The sequence below is a fragment of the Cydia pomonella genome, chromosome 24 (genome assembly GCF_033807575.1).
Source record: "Cydia pomonella isolate Wapato2018A chromosome 24, ilCydPomo1, whole genome shotgun sequence".
Lineage (NCBI taxonomy): Eukaryota > Metazoa > Arthropoda > Insecta > Lepidoptera > Tortricidae > Cydia > Cydia pomonella.
This window is the reverse complement of record NC_084726.1, coordinates 10658573-10682536: the sequence shown is the minus strand read 5'-3', so window position 1 is coordinate 10682536 and position 23964 is coordinate 10658573. Positions and strand designations below refer to the sequence as shown.

Here is a 23964-nt window from a genome sequence, read left to right as displayed (position 1 = left end):
AGCAACACGTTTCAGAATTTTGAAAATCCATATTAATTTCCTTATCCTGCCATTCAGATGTTCAATATGGTTGTGCCAGGAAAGTCGTGAGTCTATTATTATGCCTAGATATTTTGTAGACTGAGTCCTGGTAATGATTGTGCAGTTGCAGTTTGGACTGTTATCAGGACAGCTGTGCACTCTTAACTTCATATCTGCAGGGGGCTGAGTGTTACTATATTTTGTGAAACAGATATAGGTTGTCTTTGAGCTATTTAGTGTAAGGAGGTTATCGGTTAGCCATGTAGCTATTTTACGTAGGCCTGCTTCAGCTGTATTATACACAGCTTCCCAAGACTTATCATGAAAAACCACTACAGTGTCATCTGCATACGAGAACACACAACCCCTGTCAATGTCTAGGTTTGTGAGATCGTTAATGTATGCTAGAAACAAAGTGGGTCCGAGAACGCTCCCCTGTGGTACACCAAAGGAAATCTTCGACTCAGAACTATTATAGTCACCAATCTTAACAGTTTGCGATCTCTCCTGCAGATAGCTTTTAAACAACTCAAGTGGAGTGCCTCGAACGCCAAGTTTTTCGAGTTTTAGTATAAGTACGGAGTGAGAAACGGTGTCAAAGGCCTTACGAAGATCCAAAAATACTGCAAGGCATTTTTTACCATTGTCGGTTTGACGTGTGATTTCCTTCGTGAGCGCCAAAACAGCATCTTCTGTAGATCTGCCTTTACGAAATCCAAATTGTCGATCTGATATAATGTTATATTTATTAAAGTAATTTGTAAGGCGAATGTTAATCAATTTCTCCACTATTTTAGAGGTAGCAGTCAAAACGGATATTGGTCGAAAGTTATTGACATCGTCTCTCGCCCCGGCCTTGTGTACAGGTGTAACAATAGCCTGTTTTAACTGTTTGGGGAAATACCGGTATCAAAACAAGTTTTACTCTATTTATGTGTCACTTTATCCCTATGCCATGGTTCACACTGTCAACTTACAATTCGTAAACCCTATACGCCCTGTACCAGTCCACTGAAGTCACCAAGTAGTAGTAGTAGTAGTACCCCAGACTCAAAAGTACAGTTGTCATCAGATATATTGGAGCACGCCTCTGTTGTTAGAGTGCGTATTCAGATATTTTTGAGTACCTTCGCCGCTCCGATATATCTGATGGCGACTGTACACTAAAACCATTTCATCGAAACACAACCTCATGACAATATAGATCACAGTACTTATGCCATAATGACTCCTCGCGGAAATGGCGTTCGTAGAAGCCGGACATACCAAGTCGCAAGAGCTTCTGAATTGCCGGCTCTGAGCACAGCGATTATCGATTGTAGGTGAACCTTGACGGCTAGATGATGCAGTGTAGAAAGTTTTTACGGGTATATTACGGTTATTCTCTCCATACCTGATTTCACTCTTTGGTGCAGTCTGTGACATTAGTTAAGGTGTAACATTATTATAACATATAACGTAACCAGACATTGTAAATTTTGTAGCAATTTTCTGCAGTTACATTTCTAAAGACTGCGGCAGACCGATGCAGAGATGGTGGGACGACTTGGATATGTTTCAGCAGGATTGGCGGGATCTTGATCGGCACAGGAGGATTGGAAACCAAGAGGGGAGGCCTTTGCCCAGCAGTGGGAAACACAAATAGGCTAATAAAAAAAAATCTAAAAACAATTTCAAGAGAGACCAATTAAGGTTCATATTACTGTTAATAAATCGAATTAATCATCTCTGCTGGAATTGAGTACATACAGACCTTTAACGCAATAATGCTGCACCAAAATTGCTACAAAGTACTAATGTTTTATTGCGCCTCAATAAACAGTACAAACACAAGCTTAAGAGTCCTTATTCCTACAGACGAGCGTATTTTGTAAAATGCTTCCTTTTTCATTCAAGATTACGACGTAACTATTAGTATTTATTCAAAAACTGATAACGTACTTAAATAATCGTTTCCTAAACTAGGGGCTCCAACAGTTCAAATTTTCATTTTCTCTTTTAAACCTCTTTTTTAATGAGGTTTTTTGGGAGTCTTTTCCAAATTTTGCAGTGAGATGTGGCGTTTCGGTTCTCAATTTTGCTATAAACAAGAATCATTTGGTACATGAATGACTACAATTTGATTCAACATATCTCGTACGAGGGGCTGGAATGATTAACAATCGAAGATTCATTTGAAAAAACTGATAAAATACCTTCCGAGTTTTCTTCATTTTTTTGGCGAAAACAGGGTTTTATTATATTTTATTTCCGCAAATTGTACGCATATTTTGCTTTAAAAATAATATTATAGCAAACTGTAACTTTATGTTAACCTATAAAAAAAAAATCGTAACTATGGGACCTACATTGCCGTAAATTTATATTTTTTTAAAACACGTATAAATCACGCAGCAGCGACGCCCCGCTCGCAGTCCGCGCGGAGCGCGCTTAGAGGACGGACCTGTGCTCGATTGTCAGGCATTCGTTGCGATCGTAATCAGCTACGGAGTTCCGAGAAGTGCTATATACTGCGATTAGAAAATCTTAATAAAAGTTCATTTTTTACAGTATGCCTAACAGACTCGCTTATTGATGGATTTTCAGTGTTACTTTTTTTTTAATACTAAGTCGGTGGCAAACAAGCATACGGCCCGCATATGTACGCCTGCAACTCCAGAGGAGTTACATGCGCGTTGCCGACCCTAACCCCCTCCCGCCCCTCGTTGAGCTCTGGCAACCTTACTCACCGGCAGGAACACAACACTATGAGTAAGGTCTAGTGTTATTTGGCTGCGATTTTCTGAAAAACGCATTTTCACTTGAAATTACGTTAGGGTTTGCATTATTATTTTTGACCCGGATGAAGTCCAAGTTCTCACGATGGAGTCAGGAGTTGGTCACCAGAACTCCTAATCTAGTAATTATAATCCCATCGTGTTTGGGCTCAAAAGATTTGCCCTGACGAACACCATCGATCTAGATGAGGTCCAGGGTCTCATGATGGAGTCAGGAGTTGGTCACTAGAACTCCTAATCTACTCATTATAATTTCATCGTGTTTGGGCTCAAAAGATTTGCCCTGACGAGTACCATCGATCTAGATTAAGTCGAGGGTCTCATGATGGACTCAGTAGTTGGTCACCAGAACTCCTAATCTATTCATCATAATGGTAATTTGATGGTGCTTGTCGGAGTAAATCTATTGAGCCCAAACACGATGGAGTTATGATAAATAGATTACGAGTTCTGGTGACCAACTCCTGACTCCATCATGAGACCCTGGACCTCATCTAGATCGATGGTGCTCGTCAGGGCAAATCTTTTGAGCCCAAACACGTTGGAATTATAATGAGTAGATTAGGAGTTCTAGTGACCAACTCCTGACTCCATCATGAGACCCTGGACCTCATCTAGATTGAAGGTGCTCATCAGGGCAACTCTGTTGAGCCCAAACACGATGGAATTATAATGAGTAGATTAGGAGTTCTAGTGACCAGCTCCTGACTCCATCATGAGACCCTGAACATCATCTAGATTGATGGTGCTCGTGAGGGCAAATCTATTGAGCCCAAACACGATGGAGTTATGATGAGTAGATTAGGAATTATGGTGACCAACTCCTGACTCCATCATGAGACCCTGGACTTCATCTAGATCGATGGTACTCGTCAGGGCAAATCTTTTGAGCCCAAACACGATGGAGTTATGATGAGTAGATTAGGAATTATGGTGACCAACTCCTGACTCCATCATGAGACCCTGGACTTCATCTAGATCGATGGTACTTGTCAGGGCAAATCTTTTGAGCCCAAACACGATGGAATTATAATGAGTAGATTAGGAATTATGGTGACCAACTCCTGACTCCATCATGAGACCCTGGACTTCATCTAGATCGATGGTGCTCGTGAGGGCAAATCTATTGAGCCCAAACACGATGGAGTTATGATGAGTAGATTAGGAATTATGGTGACCAACTCCTGACTCCATCATGAGACCCTGGACTTCATCTAGATCGATGGTACTCGTCAGGGCAAATCTTTTGAGCCCAAATACGATGGAATTATAATGAGTAGATTAGGAGTTCTGGTGACCAACTCCTGACTCCATTATGAGACCCTGGACTTCATTTAGATCGATGGTACTCGTCAGGGCAAATCTATTGAGCTCGAATACGATGGAATTATAATGAGTAGATTAGGAGTTCTAGTGACCTACTCCTGACTCCATCATGAGACCCTGGACTTCATCTAGATTGATGGTGCTCATCAGGGTAAATCTATTGAGCCCAAACTCGATGGAGTTATGATGAGTAGATTAGGAATTCTGGGGAGTTCTGGTGACCAACTCCTGACTCCGTCATGAGACCCTGGACCTCATCTAGATCGATGGTGTTCGTCAGGGCATATCTTTTGAGCCCAAGCACGATGGAATTATAATGAGTAGATTAGGAGTTCTGGTGACCAACTCCTGACTCCATCATAAGAACCTGGATGGACTTCATTCGGGTCAAAAATAATAATACAAACCCTAACGTGATTTCAAATAACACTGAAACTCTATAGCACTAATGTGCGCAAACGATTGGCATCTTGACTTCGCAGCATGGGTGCGTAGCCACCATGCCAATCGATACGACAACGAAACACTATCTGTCTCTCTCTCGTACTAATATGCACAAACGATTGGCATCTTGGCTGGGCAGCATGGGTGCGTAGCCAACATGCCAAACGTTTACGATACGACAAGGAAACACTATCTGTCTCTCTATCGCACTAATATGCGCAATCGATTGGCTTCTTGGCTAGGTATCATGGGTGCGTAGCTAACATGCCAATCGTTTACGATACGACAACGAAACACTACTCTCTCTCTATCGCACTAATATACGCAAACGATTGGTATTTTGGCTAGGCACTAAGCAAGTGTGTGGCCAACATGCCAATCGTTTACGATACGACAACGAAACACTATCTGTCTCTCTATCGCACTAATATACTTTATTTATACCTGCAGTCATTTAGTAACTTCTTCATTTTCCATTGGTGTGAAAGAGACAGAATAAAGAGCAAGGGTTATAGTACACTCTGTAGTCTGTACACTTAGTAGTAGTGTACATAAAAAAAAAAACTACTGTGCATATACAATAAAATAAAGAGTGCCCATATGATATCATATGACACTAAAATTAATGTTGCTTGAAATTATATTGAAAACTATCAAGATTATTCTAGTCTGCATTGATACGCGCGTCGCGTTGCCGGCGCTCGCGTACCGAGCGCCAACGCCATCTATCGAGCGTTATTTCGTGAAATCGGAGAACGCTCCAAGGATTAAGGGCTCTTAAATATCAAGTCTATATGAACTTTCGTAAATCAGCTTTAGACTGCGTTTCGACTACAGATGTGTAATGCGTAGCGAGGGATGTGTTTGGTAAGCACTAATAAAATACTATCCACTAGAGTTACGCTTCTTCTTCTTCTTTCCCTAGACCGGTAGTCTCATTTACTTGGGTTCGGCCCTCCTCGTCCGCATCCTCCACTGAGCACGATTTCGGGCGGCGTTATTGTCAATTTCAGCTTTTTTAAGGTCTCTTTCGACCGTCGTCGGCCAAGTGGCGGGTGGTCTTTCATGGCCACGTGGCTGGATTACAGGCAGGTTCAAGGCCAGTTTTACCGGGTGGTCTTTGCGCGTCTTTGGACGTGGCCGTACCTCCTTGCACATTTCTGGTGAAAACGTAGCCTTATACTTGGACTGAAATTGAGACTTTTATCTTTCTCGTTTCTCGGTGAAAAATGGTTAAGATCCCTACTTTATGAAAATCTGCTTTATCCTGTGCGTTATCTTTTAGTCACTCAGGGTCATGTTTTACATATACTGTCAACTTTATACTTCCCATTTCCAGTTATGTAAACATATGATGTTGAAAGTGTATTATATTAATTGTATTTTTTTTCATCTCCGTGAGAATGTATCAGCATGTTTTGAGAGCCATTCTGTTAATTTAATTGATCAATTGACTTGATTAAGGGAGTTGCATGTTCTCTTTTCAAACCTGGCTCCTAGTTTGCCTTATGTCGATTAGTTTCAGAGTGTAATTTGTACCTATGAGTCAAACAGAAATTGAGTTGGTTAAGCGATGTCGGACTTGAGACAATTCTACCCATGCCGCTGTGGCCCGGGTGGGGGTGGCCGAGTGGCAAGGCCGTAATAAACCATGCTGGGGCCCTTGGGCACTTAAGAATTGGGGCCCCTTCGGAAAGTAAAGAAAGCGAATTAAAGTAACATTTTTCTACTATGATCTTCTGTTTATTATGGGTAATCAAATATACTATTACTGTCTGTCCTTCGGGGCCTTCTGAGGATGGAGGCCCTGAGCACGGGCTCCATGTGCCCTTATGTTAATACGGTACTGCCAAGTGGACTAGGCATGTGCCTCGAATGGAGAGGACGCTGGTTCGATAAAGCTCTGTCACCTTTTTATATTTTATTTATGTAATAATTAATTCGATAAAATCAAAAAGGAAGGAAGGAAGGAAAAGGAACTGTCTGTAGGTATACATCAAATTGTGTGGAAATATTTCTATAATGTTAATATCCATAGAGGAAGATATTGACTAAGTTTGTATTTAGGCGCGTCTGTCCGCTTTCCTATTTATGTTATTATTGTTCTAACTGAAACGATTACTAAAGTGTCTCTCTCAATTAGTTAATTGAAAGTTAGTCTAGTTCCCCATTTCGCAAATCAAAAGGGCAATCGTGGCAATAGGATCATTGTCCCAACAAATCCAGGCCTAATTGGCTTGATTATTTGTTCTTGTTACCTACTATCTTGGCTCATATCTGAAGTGCCTAATTAAGTTTGACCCCTGATATTCAAGACCTTTATTGATACCTGATATTTAAGACCTTATAACAAATTATACAACATTGTCGGCCAAAAGTAGGTTCAACGAATTTGATTGATTGATCAGAAGCCGCAACGCATCAATAATCGCAAACGGTTTGTTGCAAGGTGAGTAGAGGCCTTCAACAATAACGCGAAGAGTCGTCGGACCAAGCTACTTATAGTACCATAGTAGCTACCGTAGTCTTTTAAATTTTGATAAAAATATGAAGTTTTTTTAGGTAGTAGTAGATCGGCAATACGAAAGCCATTGTACCTATTTTTCGTAAAAAAACTGGGTGCGTTACTCTAAACACTCCAGCTCGCCCGCATTGTTGTGGCACTCCACAATTTGTCTAGTCAATCGGTCCAGAGTTAGCTTGGAAGGACTCTAGTCGGTGGTTAAAGTTATACTAGCCAAATTTACATAGCAGCAGTACATTTGTGAATTACAATTCAAATAGCGTCATATCAGTTCTCTTAAATCTGATAGTTTAATACGCAAATGACTTAATAGGTCATTTATTTTTTTATCGTATGGCATGTTTACACTGTGTTTTATATGGTCATGGTTTGCGCTCCAGAAGTTCTAGACCAGAACACAAGTAGCTCGGAAAGTATCGATGTAGCTCGTAAAGCGGCCAAGCTAAAATAGGACTGGGCTGGCCATGTCTGTCGTACGCCGAGTGAGTTGTGGGACAAGATTACCACAGAATGGCAGCCCAGCTCAAAACGGTTATGGCTAGACGAGCTAGACTCTTTTAAAGAATGGCCGAAGACTGCTCAAAACCGGGCGTAATGAAAAAAGCGGGGGGAGGCCTTTGAAATGAAATGAAAACCTTTATTTCAGGCAACTAGAGGCCCATAGATTAATACCTTAAAACCAACATACATAATCTAACAATGTATTTTAAAACTAAACACTATAAATCACTTTACAGTACATATGGGGCTACTTTATAGCACTAGTGCGAGAAGTAGCATATTACGTTACTGTGTCGAACATTTAAAGGGCCATATGTACTGTAAAACGTTGTACGATACATGTGCGAATAGGTAATTCGCAACTCGTGTCGATTTAAAACACTCCCTTCGGCCGTGTTTTAATTTATCGCCACTCGTTTCGAATTTCCTATTTTTCGCACTTGTATCGTAATTTACTATTATGGTTGCGATGCATTGCGCAACCCCGCAGTGTCAGGGAGCCGGCCTCGGAACCGCCGAAACTTCACATCCTTCGGCCAAAACTCCTCCGTGTTGAAGATCGCTAAATTATTATATTAAATAATAAGAATTAAAGTTCGAGATTCCAACTTCGCGACCCTCAGGACGAGTCCGGACTTAACCCTCGCATACTTTACGATATCATCTACCTTCATAAGAATGTAGACCTTTGCCCAGCAGTGGGATAAAATACAACCGGCTCTCAATAATAAGATATTTGTGCAGGGGAAAATTGTAACAAATTTAGTTAGAAAAACTGCTCTAACAAGTTCTAGTAACATGCCCCATTATGGAAAGGGCTTATAACTACCACAAAAAGGCACGTTTATTTCATTTATATGACATAAAACCAGGCTGCATAGAATAACCTAGGCCAGGGAAACGTAACTATGGCAACAAGTGTCAAATAAAAGCTGATTCACCCATATATTGTATATGGGTGAATCAAACTAAAACACGTAATACCTAGTCTGTTTTATAAGCTACATCAATCAATGTTTTGTCAGGTGCTACAGATAGGTAACATAAGGCTAGGCGACATGACGGATACGGCATAGAATGCGTTAATGGTTGACATTTCACATTTAAGCCTCTTCTTGTTTTCAGTTGTATACTCTTATCAGTAGTCGTGGTCATTGCGGTCGTTATACAGCCATTTTCATTGCTTCCCGCCATGCTTCTCTATTTATTGCACGACGCATGCACAGATTTAAAGGTAACCCGGTGAGAGTTACCACTTGGTCGGCCCATCTCATTGAGGGCCGCAGTTTAGGTTTTGTGCCATCCACTCTGCCCTGAACCATCAGCCTCTCCATGGCGTCGTCTTCCCTGCGCGTAACGTGACCGAAGTAGCTAAGGATGCGGGAGTGAACGATTGCCGAAAGTCTTTGTGTAACCTTGAGCTCCTGCTTGATATATTAGTGCGATCGTTTCTGTTCACTCTCTCTTACCGTCCAAGCCTCACAAGTCTATAAATTCGGACCAAGGTATTTCTGCACGGAATTTGCAATCACAAAGTGTGGCAATGTCAAATTGGCAATGAAAATATGACGTTTATACTGACACAACCACACTTTATTCTATTTTATTATATACATCGGTGCAAAAGTAGCTCAGATTTACTCTCAAGACAAACATTCATAATCCAGATTTCCTTCAAATAGATAGGTCAGTAAGGAGCATTTAGGGCTTTCTAAACGAAGTCAATTGCATGTTGTAAGTCAATAACTATAAAAAATATGATTACCAAGCCATATAAGCTTACAACAAGTTTTCACCGTAACCCGCTTTCATGCAATCTTGGAATACCTATTCGTAGCTTCAGAAAAACTACTTCGCGTTTCAAGCCTGTTTTAGAAAATCCTATAGAATTTTTTCCCCGTATTGCCATGTAATAAGGTTGAGAATGTAACGTGTAATTATAATATGATTCTGTCAGGTTATCTGTATCGGATGTCAAGATAACGGGTGATGTGCATCGAGGTTAACTCGCCTTTGTTGCTGGAGATAAACATAGGGATAGGATACAATACAAAATTATATTTTTTTAAAGGTACCGTCACCGTCATAAAAAAAAATTGGAAATATTTTACATTTTTTACGTTAATAAAGACTTACTGATAAGAAGGCGATAACTGATAAGAAGAAAACGAAAAAGCTGTTATATGTCGTAGGTGGTATATTCTTTTTTCGCAATGTTCTGTTTGGGTATAGGTAGTATAGGTACCCAGAAACGTCGTTCAGTGTGACCCATTTTTATCTCAATAATATCCTTATTATCAAACTGTAGTAAAATATTCTATTAACATCTTTTAGCGTGTATATAATATTATTTTTAGATAAAAGCAGCGTAAAATAGCGTAAAACAGCCTACATAAATACTAAAATTACTGTACCTTATCAGAGCAGTTAAAAAAACTGCAACCACAAATTAATAAATTACACAGTTGCGCTTGCGACGCTTGTAGCCTTGCCCTTAATGTCCGTCAATCATACAATCAGTAGCACTCGAGACATCGACGCGCGCGCACGTCTCTCCGCCTTTACAATGTGACTCGCTCAAATTGTCGAAACCCATCGATTTACTGTCATATTTTTTAGTGAAAGTGAACTGTGATACACAAAAAGTTACATTCTAAAAGTGATAATGCGTCGTGTTAAAATGAACATAGATCCCGATTTGGGGGATCTAGAGGAGATGTTGGCTCATGTACAAACTCAGCTGGAAAACGAGATAGATTTGGAGATGGAGAGCAAGATGACCTCCCTTATCAACGTCCAAGAGTCCCCAAAAATGGTTAAAAGGACCAGTTCCTTCAGTAGAGGCGAGAGTTTTGAATATAGACGACCAGCTCCAAGACCGCCTTTAGCTAGAGTTAACAGCGAAATCAACTCTGGCAGTAAATCTCTAAACGGAGAGTACGGAGCGTTAGAAAAATACCACAATCAAAATGGTCGCGGATCCCAGACGAGTCTAAAGTCAGATGAAATGGGTTCTCAAATCTCTTTTCAATCATTTCGTTCGGAGCCTGTACAACGGCATTCTGTGTTAAGCCTGCCGGACAAAAGAGGATCGTGTGCGTCTCTCAATGGGAGAGGGAAAACTGCAACGTTGCCGAGAGGATATGGTTCGAGTAAGGAGAAGAATTGGGAGGAGTATTGGGCACAGTAAGCTGTTTTTATTTATTTATTTATAATAGCGACATAAAATAATAAATCTGCCTATACACTGTTGAGTGTGCTACGCAGAAGCTCGCAAGAGGGTTGGCGTGCAGTCCCTCTGCTCGCCGAAAGGACTCCACATACACCTTTAAATTTCGTTTTCATATGTTTCATTGTATCTTAACATCATAATATCGAAATTAGAATGGGGTTCTTCAGTTTTTACTTTGACATCTGTCATCTCAATTTCTCAATGCAATTTATGACTTTAAAATGTAAAACTGTACTGAAATTACAGCTGTCACAACACAGAGTCGTAATAAAGATGTAAGATTATTAATTAATTAACGTAAATAATTTTAAAAAGCAAACATTTTGTTAGTTAATCCGTCAAAGTTATCTTAAGGTTGCAATTAATGGCACTTTTATTTTTTCTCGTGGTAATTTTAACCCGTTAATGGTCGATGTGAAAGTGAAGACATGAAGTTTTGATAATTTAATGTCTTAACTGCAAGTATATTCGTCGTTTTAGAAAGTGCGTACTCTAAAAAACATGCGGGCGTCTGAATGACAATAACGTCAATAACGATCCCTTAGTATCGTTCTAATCACTGCCAAAGTCGAGGACTCAAAGAACCAGCATTAGTACTCTTTAATAAAGGTGTATTGTTACGGATCTTAGCTTACACTGGTCCATCCGAGAACGGAACTCGCGCGTTCAATAGCAATATCTACACGGCCCTTTCGTAGAAATCTCTTGTTCTCCAAAACGCATTGCCCTAATAAATGTCGCAGAAAAACGTGACTCAATTTTGTCATTTAACTTGTTGTGTTCGTCATAATTATTCACCCTATATCCGATTCGTGGTGACGTCATTTGTTATCAATTTTCCTTCCGTCTGATAGAGAATCCTTAAAAACAGTAGTAGATGATAACAATAACTTTGAGGCGTCTGAAGGGTAAACGATACAAGTTGTAAACTACTAGTTTCTGCCCGCCACTCTGCAAACTAAATTTCATCCCAGTTTTCACTAGGGAATGCTCCCGGTACTGAGTTTGTTTGGCGAAAACCGGGGATTCCCGGTTCCGGTACTGATTTTTTATAGAAAACCAGTACCGGAAGTGCCACCTAGTTTTCACTCCCTTAAGGTATGATTTTCGGCATGAAAAATATTCTATGTAGGACTTCGTTGGAACTCAAACTATCTCCAAGTTTTATTCATATCGGTTCAGCGGTTAAAGCGAGAAGTGGTAACAGTCAGACACATCCAGACAGTGTTACGTTCGCATTTATAATAAATTAATAATATATGTAGTACCTTATCCCTTTACCGCATACATATATGGCAGTTACAATGTTCAACTCTATCGATAGCTATTAACTAAAGTTCAATCTTAAACAAATATTTTTGTATGACATGAAGTAAGGGCATAAAATGTAGTGTGTAGTTTATATTAGGATGTGTATTAAATTATAGTATTAGTATAATGGTATGGATAATCTTTTGTCGTAACTTATAACATTGCGCAGGCTTACATCAACAACATTACACTAAAATAACTACATTTAATTTATAAATCTGAAATACCATCGTCTACACAGTTAACTTTATTGCAATGACATAAAGTCTATCGATGGACAGTTAAAAATATGGCTGTTTGACAAGTTAGTATGTATTTTAGATAACAGTTGACACATATATTATACGTTAATACGGAAATCACGTCCAATCATATTCTCGCTATCAGGCCGAGTTAGTCATTGCTATGATTCCTATTGCATCTAGTATCACCAGACTAAAAGCACCACATTGTAAAGTCAATAAGATCTATTTCTAATATTTATAATCATTATTTAAGTAAATTGTTTCAGATCATATGTCGGTGTCGTTATTGCTAAATTCATGCGAGCACATGCTGTCAACATTTTCATTGAATCCGCGCTAGTTTTCTTGAATTGACCTATATAGTTACAAACAAATCTAAAACCACATTTAGAAGGATCAAGAACGATTTTCGTTTCATTTCGGTATTTGGTCGGTCGACTGAATTCATTGAACAGTCAACCAATTTATTTCCTAGGCCACTATAGAACCATCTCATAATGCGTCAATTTGTTTATCTTCTACGACAGTGGTTATTGTCTGGTGTATGTTATGTACGTAGTAATTAAAGCGACAAGGTTCTATAGTGGCCTAGTAATCAAATTGGTTGACTCTACTTACTCTGTAGTTAGCAATCTATCGAATATGGCATGCAAATTCTCGCGTCGTGTAAATGAGGCTTTATATGCTATGTTAGTAAAATGTTACTAAGAAGCTCCATATTTAATACCAGTATTAAGGAGGTATTTTAGATTTTTGGCCGGGAACAGATTTTGCTCGTACGTGAATAAAAGAGATGATGCCTTTTAAAAATCAGCCGTGGCTCCGTCGGTGGGTTGAAAATCGGTAGCAATCCCAGCACGAAGAAAAAAAATCAATTCTTCGCGACTGAGATTTTATCACATATGGAAAAAGGTATTTTGGTAGAACTTGGTCATAAAAATATGCTACTGGCCTACGTTCATAGTTACATTTTGGTATAAAACTGCACAAATAGAATAAACCTATTCAATGTTTTGTATCGCAACCTTTAATCGACTCTAAATAGTTTCCTTTGCGTGTAGGATGTGTTTTACATGTTTTCGAACAAGATTTGCGTAATAGATAACTTGCCAGTTACCAATTAATGGCTTACTGCGTTTTGACTTGTCAGGTCGCGAGGTTACGCCCCGGCCACGACATCGCGCGGCGGCGGGCAGCGGCGACCGGCGAGCATAGGTTGGAGCGTGACGCAGCGATCCGACCTTTCGTTCCCACTTATGGCCGCCGCTCGCCTCTGCCGCCGCCGCGCGAAGTCGTGGCCGGGCCGTTAGATGGTCTTATAGGAAATTACAAACTAGTAATTAATTTACACAACTATAGTATGCGGAGATGAGTCGTGGAATATAAGGGTACCATACATTCTATGACTGTCCTTCCGCACAGATAAGATGTAAGGTAGAAGTACTAGTGCTCGACGCTGCACTAGTCACCGACATGGGCACTTTATTTCATGGAAATATAGGTTAAATTTGAACAACGAAGATTTTTCTGTATTCGAACTTAATCCTTGTCACTTTGACATAAAGTGCCCATGTCGAGTACTAGTGCAGCGTCGAGCACTAGTACTTTTACCTTAATTTTCTATCAAGCGAGCTTGAAATCTACCTATCCGCTTCAGCTTTGGTGAAAACGCTTTCTTGTATTAAAAAAAAAAAAACGGTGTGGAATATTAGCTTCTTCGATTGTTCGAACTCGGCAGCGAATTTTGATAGGACAGACTGTGCAAGTTTTGTTTTACAAGTCATAATTTCTTAGAAGTTTGACCTTTAAAATAACTGCCGACCTAGCTTGGTCTGACTCTAGGTACATGTTGATACGAATTTAATTTCTGCTATGTTTGTGCCATGTTTATTCCACTATTGACTATCCTTATCTATTGGGCTCGCAATTTGATATCGTTGGCAGATTGGTGTTTGCATTCCAGTAAATGTTGTTTTGGTTATTGCTGTGTTTTAGCGAATTGGTTCGGAACAGAATGGCTTAGCCAATAGTGCATTTTGACCTAAGGTCTTCAAAATTCGGTCCACATGTTTCATTTAGGCCAAGGTAAATAAAATGTCATACAATCCGGCCCGGCAAAACAAAATGGGAGAACCGAAAACTTGATCATGGTGTGGTCAAAAAGGTTGTAGACTCTTGATTTAAGCCAAGAACCTCGTTACCGGGATAGCGTCTTCTCTAGTACCATTCTAATTCGAATTATTTACTAAAAGTATCGAAGGCTTTAGTCTAGGTCTGATTTAGGTCAAGATCCTTGTTGATCAACGGACGATCCTCCTAACCTAAGTACCATCATTATTGGAGATCTTATCTTTGTATATAAAACAAATATTTGTAACTTTTAAAATTCTAAACCACTTCTATACCTACTGGAAACTCGAGGACACGATTGCAGCGCCCTCTGCTTCTGGCTTTGCTGGTTTGATGAAGATATTCATTTCTCCGAAACAATGCAAACTGTATACAGTCAGTAGTCGGTGTAGTTAGATGCAGGCAATGTGTGACCTCTATAAGTAACAGATAGGTAGCGTAATAAAAGATAACGGATGTTTTTGTTTACTCAGAGTACGCGCCCGTTTTTGCGATGACATAATTGATAACACGGTGTGAGCAGTAAAAATCTTAATTATTTTTTGTTGTTTAACCACCCGTGCTAATATTGATTCCCGAGCAAGCAAAATATTCTAAAATCGAACCACAAGCGAGTGGTTCGAGAAGTGAAATCTTGAGCGTTTCGAGGGTTTCACGGGTAAAAAAACTTTGCCTCCGAGTGAAACACACAATTTTTCACCATACTAACGGGAGGAAAATACTAACAATGAAATACCAAAAAAACAAACCAAATCAAATCCAAATAAACGTAAAAAAAAATATCATTCAAAAGTCAATTCTACCAGCCAACAAGGAAACAACTCGAAATTTGCATCTGATTACTTGGCCCCGCATTTGGATACAATGCAACTTTCTCATTAGTTTTTGAACAATCAAGAGGGCCTTTACCAGTTAGGGTGGTCAAAATATATAATAACAGCCCAAGAGAATAATATACCGCAATACATTTGGATTTACTATAATTACATAGACGTGTTGCAACTTACAATATATTTGGCCACTTTGCCATTGTTTATTGGGTATCATCTTGGCTCGTCTTAATCGTTATTAGTCAAGTTCTTAAATTCGTCCCGTTCTGCTTTCGTCACCCATTCTTCATTCGTCACTTTCGTGGGTCGTCCATACAATCTTTGGTAATCTCTGTTGTTTGTCTATTTCTTATTCCGGCACATTTCGGTATTCGTCGACATCTTCTTTGGCCATGTTCGATGTTACTCTATGTTGTTTTTAGACTCACTCGTTATTTAGTATTTTTCTTCTTTCGCTTCTTTTGGAATTCATATATTTCTTTGTTAGACACATTCTCTATTATTCTCGTTCGAATTCATTAGGACTGTTTCGGAGATTGCCGAAATATATATTTTCACAAACATGTTCCCAAATGTATGTATCAGGAAATGAAGACATGAAGTTCCTTGTTTATGCCTCCCTATATTACTTCTTGCCCTAGGCTAGAAAAGGACAAACAACAAACATGACCAAAGATGACAAAGACTACTAGTGAAAGTGACGAATGCAGAATGAGATGAATTAGGAACTTGTCAAAAACCGAATAGGACCAACAACGAGTTTACGAATAACGAGTGAGTCTGAAAACAACATAACTTAACATCGAACACGCCCAAAGAAGATGTTGATGAATACCGAAGTGAGCCGGAATAAGACATAGACGACCCTCGAAAATGACGAATGAAGAATGGGCGACAAAAGCAGAACAGGACGAGTTTAAGAACTTGACAAAATATGATTAAGACGATACCATTTGAATACTGGATGTACATTTATTAAATTATATGTTAGTTTAACAAACTGCGCCCGCAATAGTATATTATCGTCGAGACGGTAAACGGAGGATGTTGCAGGCTGAGTATTTATTTTAAATTTTAATCCGTTCAATTTAATACGAAGCCAGAAAATTTAGCCGCTTCAATTATCATGCTTTTCTACTAAAAGACTTAGAAAAATAAGCAGATCAAATTACTAACCATACAACACTGTCAAAACAATTATTTGCTGACTGTACTTTTTTTTTTTCATTTTAATATCTATCACTTGGACGATTTAACAACTGGAGACGCCATGTCTGTAATTTTCTGTACAAAACAGTCTACCATTTTTGCGGGGGAGGGGCACGTCAAATGTATGGTTATTTGTACGTATCGTACAAATATCCATGTCAGATAAACGTCAGTCTATACAATCCATTGACCTAGGTTTTTGACAGAGGGGTAAGCTCTTAAAGGCGACTCCGGTTGTTGGATCCTCCAAGGTCTATCAAGTTCTTCTCGAAACCTTTCTATTGAGCCTAAACTCAATGTGTTTGTGTTTTTCCACCGAGGAGTTCCTTTGGTTACCTTGCGACTGCATCATCAGATCAGCTCCATGTTAGCATATCATTGCATTGACATAGGAAATACGGAAGAATGCCAAATTTTAGCTCAATCTGACACCTGGAAGTGGTTCTAAAAAGTTACAAGATTTAAAGCACATACCTACATCATATATTAGTACAAATATAATACTTATAGTGTTACGCGGTGAAGCTAAAGAAAAGTGTGTAATAACAATAACATAATATCTATGTCACATTACCATTTGAAATGTGGAACATGCATGTCCTTTGTTACTCAGTTGAACTCAACGGATGATAATATCTCGCGTAGGACAGAATACAACCGGCCCGTACGTAACGTGTTTCATAAAAATGTATTCAAAGGGCCTTTTTCGTAAATCAGGGAATGGTTACACTGGCGATTTGTTAACGAAATGAAAAAAAAAATGGTAGCTTTTCTTTATAAATAAGTAAAATACATAGTTGGCAGTGGTCGCCCACGAAAATAGCAGTACAATCTAATTTGGACCCCGGTAAGAGCTAAAATTTAGTTGGAAAAGTTCTCGGAAATTTCAATAAATATTTACAGGAAACAAAAGAAATGTTCGTTTTGAAAATGTAATATTACGTTTCCCATACAAAAATACGAGAAGATTCCGAACTTTTTCTAAGTGGATTATCACAATTTCGGAAACTTTCCTGCACATAAGTATTCAATCTTGTAGAAAGTGTAGAAACTTGACAAAGGCACCAGTTTACATTGTCCTTCAATGTATTTGACCCTGAGTCATAAATATGTATGTGCTTATCAGTGTAACTTCATCAGTGCCCATTCCACGCTTTTAGTCTAGATTGTGACTTGAATCGGTTTTGAATGCCCCAAATTGTACCCAGGCCTTTAAGACCTTTTTCTTCACATTGCGAAACCAACAGCTTTACTGCTATTATTTATCTATTGTTATTCTTAATTTACCAACCTTCTTTAACAATTCTTCCACTGTTAGAAACTTAACCTTGTTCTATTGCAATAAAGTTAGGATTAGGTTAGCGAGAGTTTCGGGTGTTGTGTGGGCCCGGCATGGCGAAACCAAGATGCGGGTTGCGGGCCACATGTGGGTTGACTCTAAATCAACTATTGCATAGGTATAGTTTTTATAACAATGCCATAAAGTCCACAATAGTATACTTAATAACTTTATAGATGACGTTGATGTTGGTAAACAATGCCTGGGGTTGCGGAATGATGGATTGTAGAGATGAAGATGCTCATTTATAGTATGATTTTGTTCAGTTATCCATTAACTAAATCGGTTATTTTATTATAGGATTTTCATTATTATAGATTTGAAAAAATAGACAGTTACACTTACCTACGATTACTATAAATATTTTATGATAGGAACTTACACGTGAAATATTCCTTAAAATACCTTATTATTTTCAGCGCCGTAATAAAATTTGCACAGCACTTTACGAGTTTCTATTTACTATAGTATATATGTACTGCGTCTGACTTAACAAAAGTAATCGATTTGATGACTTTACATATTTTTTTATATAAATCCGACAGGCCGCGTTTTGTATTCAAGTTTCCATACTCTGTACTGTCTTTATAGTTTCACACTAGCCCATCGTATTAGTAATAAGTAAGACTAATGGCCTCCTGCCTACGTATTTCCAAACTAGGCCAAACCCAAACCTTTTTTATGTCGCAAAAGTAAAAGTGAAGTGTAGGACGGCGAGCCCACGTCGAAGGTAATATGTTTGCGTTAACCCCAGATTCAGTGATACCATAACTTGTATGTTTGATGGGTGTTGCAATAGTTTTTATGTGAGATGCATTGCAACGTTGCATGTTATTAACATTACAGATTTTAATTTATCTTTCGTATACAAATGTATTCATTTGATGAGAAACATTTAAAAGACAATTATTTTGTGTAATAGATAGGTACCTACTCTCCCTGTCTGTCATACTACGTAGGTAATAAAAATCGTATAAGGGTACTAAGCGTTCTCATATAAATAAATTGACTAAGTCCCACAGTAAGCTCAATAAGGCTTGTGTTGAGGGTACTTAGACAACGATATATATAATATATAAATATTTATAAATACTTAAATACATAGAAAACACCCATGGCTCAGGAACAAATATCCATGCTCATCACACGAATAAATGCCCTTACCAGGATTTGAACCCGGGACCATCGGCTTCGTAGGCAGGGTCCACTAGGCCAAACTGGTCGTCAAAGCAAGTGCCCAAGTGTCCATTCTGAAATAGGTCGTAAACAATCGTTCGGCGTAGACACAACATTGGAGAACAGATTTAACGAATTCTGTAGAATTTCTCACAATAAACGCTAAGTGTTCGAGCTCATAGCTCATTAATAATTTATCGCCATATCTATAAACCTAAAAATTCACATAATTTATGTTCGAATTGGTTCAATTAAGGAATCGGTTTGGATCAGAGCCATCGACGCGTCTGCATAATTGAATGGATCGTGCCTCCACATCGACCGTTGGATCTAGTGTTGGCTAAAACTAGAGTCCTTTGAGTCTCCGCTGCTTTAAGACTCGACTCAGTTATTCAGACTCTAATCATTAAATTAAAACTAATCTTCTTATCGAGACCTGAGTCTTTTGTAAAGATTTGAGTTCTCTAAAAAGAACTCTCAAATTATGTACAATAGTTTTCTAAAACGCCTCACAATCGAGGCTCGCGTGTTAGGTATACGTCTTTCAATAACGCCTGTTTTTATTGCTGGTTATTATTAAGATAAAACTGACACCATATCTGAAGAAGTCTTTATCCGAAAGCTTAAATAAGTTTAAGCTGCACTTAAAAGATTCAATACAGAACTCGACGAGGGACTTGAAAAACTGAAGTTTTTTAAGCGCAGGGGACCGATTTTTGAATTTCGAGCGTTCAATTGCGTCACTCCAGAATTTGTAGGAAACGGCGAAATGCTAATTTTGAAATACGAGCGATAGATATTGGGAATCGAGTGGTATTGAGCATTCGTTTTCAATTCGATTAGTAGAATTTAAATGCCTAATAGTGGAGATATTAATTGAACGAAATACACGAAATCGAGTGGTCGAAATTAAAAAATCGGCCCCCAGATTCACGTAAATACGAGTAGGGTTCTTCATATTTAGACTCAAAAGACTCGAGTTTTTACCAACACTAGTTGGATCGCTCCGAGTGAGCAAGGATATGAATGGTTTTACTAAACGGTTAACTGGAAAATTGGGAATTGGTTTGATGTTTGCGAGCCTGTGTAAGATTTGGTCATTTTTACGTTTTTTTTTTGTTTGGCTTCCAGGCTACCAGGATATGCGTCTGTTGACTAATTTAATAGACTTTATGCAAATATTTTGTAAAAAGTGACAATCATTCGTTCTGAGGTCGTTTAAATTCTTGTTGATATTTGTACAAAAGAAAAATGTAGCTAGTACTAAAGGTCTGTTTGAATTATTTTTGACAGAAATTTTGGTTAGTCTTAGTCCTTAAAAGAAAGAAAAATAACATTGATGGTTGCAGGGATCGGAACCGGTTTTTTGGAAAAACTTTGAAATAAACATATATTTCCGTTTATTTTATACTCCAAATATAGGACTCGGTTGTGTTTTTAGATAACGACTTCGTATTATTAGATTGCCCAATTAGAAATGAAATAATTAACAAAGAACGAAAAAATACCGTTTTCATTCCCATACAAAAAATACCGGTTTCCGATCCCTGGATGGTTGACAATGTTAAATTTTAAACAATTGCCATTGAATTCATTTAGTTCCCGGCAGTTTGAAGACAACTGTTCCTGGAATTTTTTTCGTAAAACTTTTACAGAAAAGGATTACCATGAAAGTGACTATAATTCATAATAAAAACTATATGATATATATATATATATATATATATATATATATATATATATATATATATATATATATATATATATATATTAGGATATCACGATATGATATCAAACCTTTTTCTCATTGTTTTAAAATGCCCAGAAATCAAAACCTGCCAAGGCAAAAACAAATTTGATTTGTCAAAATGAAGATTCAAAATACAATGGAATGGAAGGTCTTTTTATAGGCCCCTGAGTGGCTAAAGAATAAAGGTATTTTGTAATGTTTTGTCCCTATACCGTGATCATTTCACGGGCCCCTGCATTTGTACCTGTCACTATAGGGCACGTCTAATTTACTATCAATTTGCTTTTCCTGTTCTATATAGGCAGCGAGTGCAAATTATATGTGAATGTATTTTTTTATATTTGTCAGTTGAGCATTGAAAACCTATGTTACACCATAGAAGGCCCGATTTTTATATGTTGACGAATTTTTTTTTGGTAGATTGGTTTGAAGATCTCACTGTTCTGGACCAGAATAAATCGTCCGGTGGCAATAAAAACTACAATATTATACATATTACAATATTAGCACCACAAGTTCATAGCCATTGTAAACCGTGTTAGTACAAATATAAGGTTGATTCTTGTTGAATTATTATTTTTTTGGTTAACATCTGAAGAAAAAAAAAAAAAGAAACCCTAATTTGGGACAAAAGAAACGTATGTAATTTTCTATAGAGTTACGAAAATACCATACGTTTAAGTAACTCGGGGGATTTTTTTTATGATTATAGGGAACTCTATAACAAATTGTATCAAAATCTGACGAAAAAAGTAAAACGTCACGTCAAATTTCTCCACGATTTTTAATATACGAAATAACCTTAATAACCTTAACCTTAGGCTAGAGCCTAAATTAATCTCCTCTTAACCTTTTGCACTATGTCACCCTCCTTGCTATGTCCCTGTCGGAGATTTTTTTTTTAGACAAGGCTTTTTTTATTGCATTAAAATAAAGTAGTCCCAAAACTAAATGCAACATGGAATAAAATAATCTACTGAATTTGGACACGATTTTCTTTGTGTGAAAAAGCGACAATTTAACAATGCGACCTTTCCCTTTTATGACTTATATTGTCATCGTTTCTCCGACCCTCACATTCAGGGCAGGGTGCGTAGGACATTATAATTAGGATAAAAGTTTTTTGCTACGGTATATATGTCTTCTAATATTTATTCGACCTTCCATATCATATTGGTCTTTCAAAAAGAGTAGATACATTTCAGTATTAAAAACCAACGAATTCTTAGAATAGAGGTTTGGTAGATCAACTAGGACGAATAGGACGGCCATTTTTTTTTTTATATAATAAGGATGTCGACTGTAGGTAAAATAAATTATTTGAATACACGAAAAAATGCACTAGAAAATTATCGGAAGGCCCGCAGGTATTGTTTGACACAATTTCTAATTAAAAATAATTCGGAAAATCTGAAAGAGTACCTAGGTATACTGAGTAATGGTTTTGACAGCTCTATTTGACTTCTCAGTTCAATAACCAGTCATATACGACTTACCCCTCCCATGGCGTTTTTACTTTATGGCATTTGTGTTAAACATATATGTTATGTTTTATGCCGATCCATAAGCAATCTAACAGATTAATTGTTAGTTTTATTTAGGTTTAGCAGTTATACTTACTGAATAAATAATTCTTGTGTTAAATCCGTTATTTCAACTACCTTAACGACACATGACAATTTTATGAATTAAATTATCCTAATACAGATGCTAGTGCTCAATTTATTTATTAAATAATGGGAAACATACAGCACATAATAAAACAAAATGGTAAAAACTAATCTAAATTAAAATATATCTAAATAAGGCCCCCGCGGCATTGTGCCAAAGATGCTGGCAGCATTCCCTCGCTGAATGGCAATACTAATGCGCTGCGAGAGAAAGCTGCCAGCTCTCTGGTCACCGGTAGAGTCTATGAGCCTTTTACTCATTTCCTTAAAAAGTATCTTGGCGCTTGGACCCCACGGCCCTAGTGTCTCGACTCCAAACGCCACAAAGTGGTATTGGGGGCCGAGACTTCGATATTTGAAAACCTTTTTGGTTTCAGCCGCCTCGGCAGCTGCCCCAGCCTTGGCCGAAGTTCTTGGTAGATGGGACGGTGCCAGTGTATCGACGCATGTGGCGTCCCAGACTAGCACTCGACCCATCTTCCATGGGACCAGGGTCATACCGTCCGGTCTCTTGCCATCGTCCCTCGAAACGCCGTTTGGTTCAAGGATAGCCGGCGCGTTGACGGTAGCAAGAGATCGGCGGATGATATCGTTTAGGGCAGCGTGCCTGGAGAGGCGACCGGCACTTAATTGACAACAAAGGCCGTGGTGTCCAAGCACGTCGACGGTTGCGCCGCAGGGGCATCTGTGGGGGGCGCAGACCTTTACTCCTAATCTAAGGCTTGCGGCTAAACGGAGGGTATCCGCGGCTCTAGATATGTACCGGTGGGGGGGGGAGGGGTAGGCATGCAGCCACTGGCCGGATTCTAGTTCTGCAGCTGCGAGGAGCCGCGCGCGTGTAGGACCAACTGAGCTGGAAAGTAGTTTATCAAAGTTAATTTTGCACAACGTGTCGTCCCAGCAACGTTGAATGTTTAATTTTGAAGGTAAATTTTGACCCGGACAAGCCGTCAGCCAGGCGTTTCTGGCCTCCGTCAAGCACGCCGTCTCGTAGTTTAAAGTGCAGGCCTTTAATATTTTTCCTACGAGGGAGGACGTGCCATGGACGGAAGATAGAAACGCTGGTAAAGCAACACTAGAAATTTTGCGCGTACCCAGCCCGCCGAATCTGATGGGCAGGGACGCCTGGTTCCAAGAATGCTCGCTAAGTTGTATATTTAGAATGGATTCTAGGGAAGATCTAATAAGGTTGTCAATCGGTGTTAAGGAGTTTTGGTGTTTCCAAAATGGACAGCAGCGGAGCAAATAAGTAAATTTTGGTACAAAAAGGCAGGATTTTAAAATAGTCAGAGCGGAATGAGAATTGACGTCGAGCAAGCGATACAGATAGGGATTGCAATCCGGTCCGGCGGATCCGGTAATCCGGCCGGATCCGGCACTTTTCAGGATATACCGGATCCGGTAAAAATCGCCGGACCCGGTATAATAAAAAAACGCCTAAATACAGCACGCGCTGTGCGTTTCAGATGAGGAAAAGGC

General features: G+C 38.7%; 1 protein-coding gene across 3 annotated transcripts in view; it reads left to right on the top strand.

Annotated features, from left to right (window-relative positions):
• Positions 1-23964, top strand: part of LOC133531212 (protein enabled-like) — a 101556-nt gene that overhangs the window by 53654 nt on the left and 23938 nt on the right. Inside the window, exon 2 of one of the 3 annotated variants that reach the window (XM_061869349.1) lies at positions 10213-10779. The exons of 1 other annotated variant lie outside the window; for it this stretch is intronic. In XM_061869349.1, coding sequence (XP_061725333.1) covers positions 10259-10779 — 521 coding nt within the window. In that variant the 5' untranslated portion in view covers positions 10213-10258. Of the gene's footprint in view, positions 1-9805; positions 10780-23964 lie in introns of those variants that run through there. One more of the 3 variants, XM_061869348.1, reaches the window with a different exon arrangement.